This window comes from Andrographis paniculata, unplaced genomic scaffold (assembly GCF_009805555.1).
Source record: "Andrographis paniculata isolate CXL003 unplaced genomic scaffold, ASM980555v1 Contig55END, whole genome shotgun sequence".
NCBI lineage: Eukaryota > Viridiplantae > Streptophyta > Magnoliopsida > Lamiales > Acanthaceae > Andrographis > Andrographis paniculata.
The window spans coordinates 2,613,435-2,618,922 of NW_026137590.1; the positions used below are offsets into that span (position 1 = coordinate 2,613,435).

Genomic DNA, 5,488 nt, shown 5'->3' on the forward strand with positions numbered 1-5,488 from the left:
TTAATGAATTGTCGCAAATATTTGCAACGAAACATAAAGAAATTTATTTTCGTTGCAAAATTTTGCAACAAAAACTATAAAAGAGTAATATTTTTAATTGTATAAATATTTTTTGCAGAACTCTACGATAATAAATTGTATATTTTATTTATCTTTATTTATAGTAATATGTCGTAACAATATATTCAGTTGCAACTAATGTTCCACCACATTAGTAATATCCAATCCATTAAAATCTAATATTATAAAATAAATATTAAAATATTTTTAAAATTATTTTTTTCATATATAGCATGGGTATTCAACTAGTTATTTTATAAATTTACTGATTTTATACATTTTTTAACCAATAAATGTTTATTTTGAAATAAAAAAATAGTGCGTTTTAATTACAAAACTTGAAATTAAAAAATTGATTAAAAAAAAAACAAATTTAACATGAATAGACTATTCAAACCGAACGAATGGTTTTTAAATTTTGAAATCGAATGAAAATCTTGATTCAAAACGTTCAATTTCGGTTTTAGCCTTTTGATAAACAAAATTGATTGTTCAAACTGTTTGGGCAAATCTACGTTCGACAGTAGTACAAGAGTATCAAAAGTTGCAACAAAATTGATTATTTTAAAAGAATATCCATAGAAAATAAGTCTGCATGGATCCGTCTTCTTACGTATGGCAAATACATTTGCAATTAGACGTTGCAAGACAAATGTTTTTATCTACTTATTTTTTTGTAGTATGATTTTACTAATGAATTTGCACTTTTGAATAATAGATAAGGGTAAAAAATTTCTTAAAGATTCTTGCTAGAAGACACCCTATTTTAAAGTTCAAATCATATAACATCAACAATTCTTATTTAGATATCACACAACACCAACATTCCAAAGTTGCAACATATTTAAAATCACAGAAGACATTCCAAATCCAAAACAAAAATTTTACTCAACTAGAAAGACTCATAAGGTTCACTTGACATCTTCGAAACTTCGAAGATAAAATTAAAGGTCGAATTTAGGCAGCGGAGTGAGCTGCTGCAACCGGAGCCAAAACATACATTTCACAAGCATGGGATTTGACGCGGGCGCTGATGGAGGCTGTGGCATCCATAGAAGTGTACTCGTGCTGCATTCATCAGTCAAACAAGAATGAAAATTCATATGCAAAAACTTTGGACGAGGATCGATGTAAAGTTATTACAAATAAAACGACAAAATTGCCCATAACTCCTCTATAGTTTCAAAATTCAGCGTAAATTATATTTTTACTGTAAAAATTATACGACGCCCCTTATACTTTAGAAAATGTTGCATAAAACCCTTCTGTGATTTCAAAACTCAGCGTAAATTCTCATTTACTTTAAAAATTGCATGTGACACCCTTATACTTTAAAAATTGTTGCATCACTTTTTAAAAATTGCATAGTGCCCCCTTATACTTTAAAAAATATTACATGAAATCCCCGTCATGCAAAAAATATTGATAATAAATCATCTTCTCATCACACAAGGGAGTTGTGGAGTTTTATGCAATATATTTTTTTTTTTTATATATATATATATATAACGTTTTATACAAACGTTTTTTTTAAGTATAAAGAGACACCATGTAATTTTTAAAGTATAGGGATATGTTACACTGAATTTTGAAACCATATAAGAGTTATGAGCAATTTTATCCAAATAAACAGTAGAGTGGCGTTCACCTTCCACAAATCTTTAACAGAAAAATGGGAGGAAGGTTCGAGCCCCATTACGGCCCATTCAGCTGTAATAGTAGCCGGTTTCGAACATCGGTTCCATAATACCACGGCCATTCGCTCCCCGGTCAGTGGTCCTGCCCAAATCTGAAAAAAAAATAAAAACACAAGAGATCGATGTAGTAAGAAGACAAGCAACATGTCCTGCCCAAATCCGAAAAGCCTTACTTGGTAGCAATTTTCGGGGCCGTATGTGTGAACTTTTCTGCCTTGCACTCCAAGTAGATCTGATGTAATAAAATAATCAAAACCCGAGATCTGTTTTCATATCTATCATCATTGTTTGTTGTTACCTTGGTCGACTGCGATAACCTCCTCGTTGGTGAGAATCTCGCGTGTCTCTGCCGTCATGTTTCTTACATCGCAGCCAATCAGGAGTGGCGCCTGCCCGAATGAAATCAAAGTTATTTGATGAAATTTGGAATAAACCCATCGAAAATGCATACCTTCATGAGAGCCCAAATGCTGAAATGTGCCCTGTATTCTTCGTAAGTCATTCCCCCATTTCCTACTTCCAACATGTCGGGATCTGTCAAAACAAGACATTCGATGTAATAATTCTGTAGCTACTACAGGTTCACACAAAACTAGTACAATGTTATCACCATTCCATCCACCAGGGCCGGCGTAGGCTGCCCACTTGTTGTTGATATCAGCAATCGTAGTCATGCTGCAGCAAAACAGAAAACGGCATTCTATGTCATTGCATCGTAATTTTCTCAAACTTAGCGCGATTTTTCAAACCTTTGCCATGTATCTTCGATGTCATCTGTAGTTCGCCAGCTGTTCCCGATTTGGTCAGCCCATAAGGCCGGATCGTTCACACCCCTAACAAACAAAGTCGTAATAATAATCATGTTAAGAATCCTTTCGCCTCGAGAATCACTGAGTGAATTTGAACAGTTGTTTGATGTGATATAAATAGAGGTTCATGCAATGTTTTGAATGTAAAATAAATTTGTAATATAATATAAAAATAATAATAATTAATTGATATGATATTTGAACAGTTATTTGAGGAAAAAAAAAATTTGAATAGTAAAATGTAAGCACCATTCACATAGCGAATAGAATATCGCTCTCCCGGTCTTGTTCAGAGCATCACGCATCAATGGGAACCTGGAAAAGCACGGCTCCAATACTAAGACCAACACATCAATGGATTCAAGATCGTGAAAAAAATAAAAAACCAAATCTCGCCGCTTACCTCTCCTCTGGTTTAATCCCCATGTTATAGCAATTGTCATACTTCAAGTAATCAATCTCCTAAACAACCAACCAAACCTATAAACATACAGAACAAAATCCTCACACAACCAAACAAATTGTAAATACAAGAAATGCAGCTACCCATTCGGCAAAAAGCTCTGCATCATCGTGTTCATGCTTGAGGGAGCCGGGCCGAATCTGACATGTGTATAATCTGTCAAAATTCCGAATTCAAGCATCAATATGATTACAAAGAATGATCTGAAATTGTGTTAGAAGCTTATCCCAGACCCTGCATCAGAATAGATCCCAATCTTGAGTCCTTTGGAGTGCACATAATCAGCAAGAGCTTTCATCCCCGATGGAAATGCTTCCATGTCCGGAACCATTTTATCCTACAGCAGGGTGTCTCTTCTCATTACATTACATTACAGTGCTGTCTTGTCGTTACAAGAAAGGAGTGTGTAGGAAGTTTACCTCCGAGTTTCTTGTTGGCTCGGACCAACAATCATCTGCAGTGATTAGTGAATGAGTGAGTGAGTAAGAACATAAACATAAAAAGGGAATTAGAGAATCGATCGATCCATCGAGTTTCGTGACCTACCTATATTGACATAGTCGTAGCCCAATCTAGCCAGTCCCGTGGCGACAAGGGCATCAGCTGCCAAAGACGATGAACACAGTCGATCAGTGATCGATCGATCACTAGAAAATTAAATTAAACCAACCAACCTGTTTCTTTGATGACATCTTCGGTTATGTTGCACCTGAAGAAATTCCAGCTGTTCCATCTGTCCCAAGAGTTTAAGTTAAGTTCTCAAAACTAAAGAAGCAGGGAAGAATTGATATACATATATATAAATATATATATGCTGTTGGTTACTACTACCCACCCCATCTGAGGAGTGGCAGCGAGGCCATTGCCGAGCTGCAAAATCCCAAATTTGGAGGTGTCGAAAACCCTAGCTATATTGGGGTTTTCTGCGCCATTCCAGAAAGGGTGCCGAGACGCCACTCTGGCAGCAACTGCGGAGGAGACGTAGACAGAGAGGAGGACGACAACCCAGTGGACATGAACATGATTAGCGGCCATTAACGGCGGATCGGAGATTAATGAACACTACGTATATACATATATGATATTTTGATTTGATTTGATTGCCCAGTAAAGAAAAAGGCTTAAAGGGCAGGTAGGTAAGGTTGCATATCATATATATATATATATATATACAAAAGCAACTGGGAGATGGAGAGTGAGCATCGTCCATTTGGCACGATTGGAGAGGACGATACCATTAATGTTTTCTGGGGAATAATTTGGGGTTGGTTCTTGGCATTTCGTATGTGGGACATGGTGGCTCATTGGAATGGGTGGCCGGGAGGGGGGTGGGGGTGCGGGTTGGTGCTTCTGTTGTGTTCCAAAAAAGTTGAATCGTGAAAGTGATTTGATGTTTAATTAAACATTCTTCCAATACATGATTGATTGCTGTGCTGTTCTGTTCTGTTCTGTTCTAGTGCCCTTTCTCAACTTTCTTCTTTAATCAATGTGCTCTAACAATTATGGCTAATAAGAATTATTAATTACTCTTTTCTACCTTAATAATTTATCTATTTTTTTTATCCTGGTGTTTTAGTAACAAATATTAATTTTCTTTTATACCAAGCAAAAAGCAAATAAATATATAGATATGAGACGGAGAAAGTATAATAAATAAATAATTTGAAACTCTCTTATGTACCGGAAGGGTTTGGTTTTTTTTTTTTTTTTTCGCTATTCGAAAGTACGTATTCAAACTTAATATTTTGCAAACTAAGTTCAAAAAAAAAAGTGAAAGTACGATAATAAAAATTTTAGAATGGAGAAGATGAATTAGTAATAAAAATTGTTACATCAGCACCATATATAGTGATGAACGTTAATTTTTTAGCAATTGTTAATAGTGCACATCCAAAATGAAAACTACTAATTCCGATATTCGAATTTTTTTTTCTATATATATTTTAAAAGTATTTTCATTCAAATTCAATTTTAAATTTATATTTTTCAATTTTAATTTCCCATTCCGAAATCAATTCGAATTCAATATTTATCGAATTGAGTAAATTCAAATTGAATGCAGTTAAATTGCATTTGGGTTCAACATTTTTTTAAAAAAAATTATATATAATTTAAATTTTTATTTTTGAAAAAATATTATAAAAATATAATTAAACATAACTCTGGACTATAAGTAAATATATGTATTTATAGTAGTATATCTAAATAAAATATTAGTATATTTTATATAAAACCAATAATATAATATGATTCAAATATAAGTATATAATTTTAAAAAATCAATTAATTGAATTTGAAATTGGATAACTCCAAATTAAAAAATTAAATAAATATATTTTCGATTCAATTTGAGGAATTTTGAATTCGGAAAATCTGAATATTGAATTACTAAATTATCGAATTTGAAATATTGATTTAAATTCAAATTCGGTTGGAATTTTGGATATCGATATTTTTGC

The 5,488-nt window shown here is 33.3% G+C and overlaps 1 protein-coding gene across 1 annotated transcript; it reads right to left on the reverse strand.

Moving 5' to 3' along the window:
• Positions 1-824: 824 nt before the first annotated feature.
• LOC127256473 (alpha-galactosidase 3-like) lies at positions 825-4,175 on the reverse strand. Its single transcript, XM_051282498.1, has 15 exons — positions 3,865-4,175; positions 3,704-3,762; positions 3,576-3,632; positions 3,449-3,483; positions 3,263-3,366; positions 3,113-3,185; positions 2,970-3,028; positions 2,816-2,881; positions 2,507-2,590; positions 2,368-2,432; positions 2,209-2,291; positions 2,056-2,146; positions 1,931-1,989; positions 1,709-1,849; positions 825-1,128 (listed from the first exon to the last, which is right to left on the reverse strand). Exons 1-15 carry the CDS (start codon positions 4,062-4,064, stop codon positions 1,018-1,020), a joined length of 1,287 nt encoding a protein of 428 aa, XP_051138455.1. The 5' UTR covers positions 4,065-4,175; the 3' UTR covers positions 825-1,017.
• Between the last annotated feature and the right edge of the window lie 1,313 nt (positions 4,176-5,488).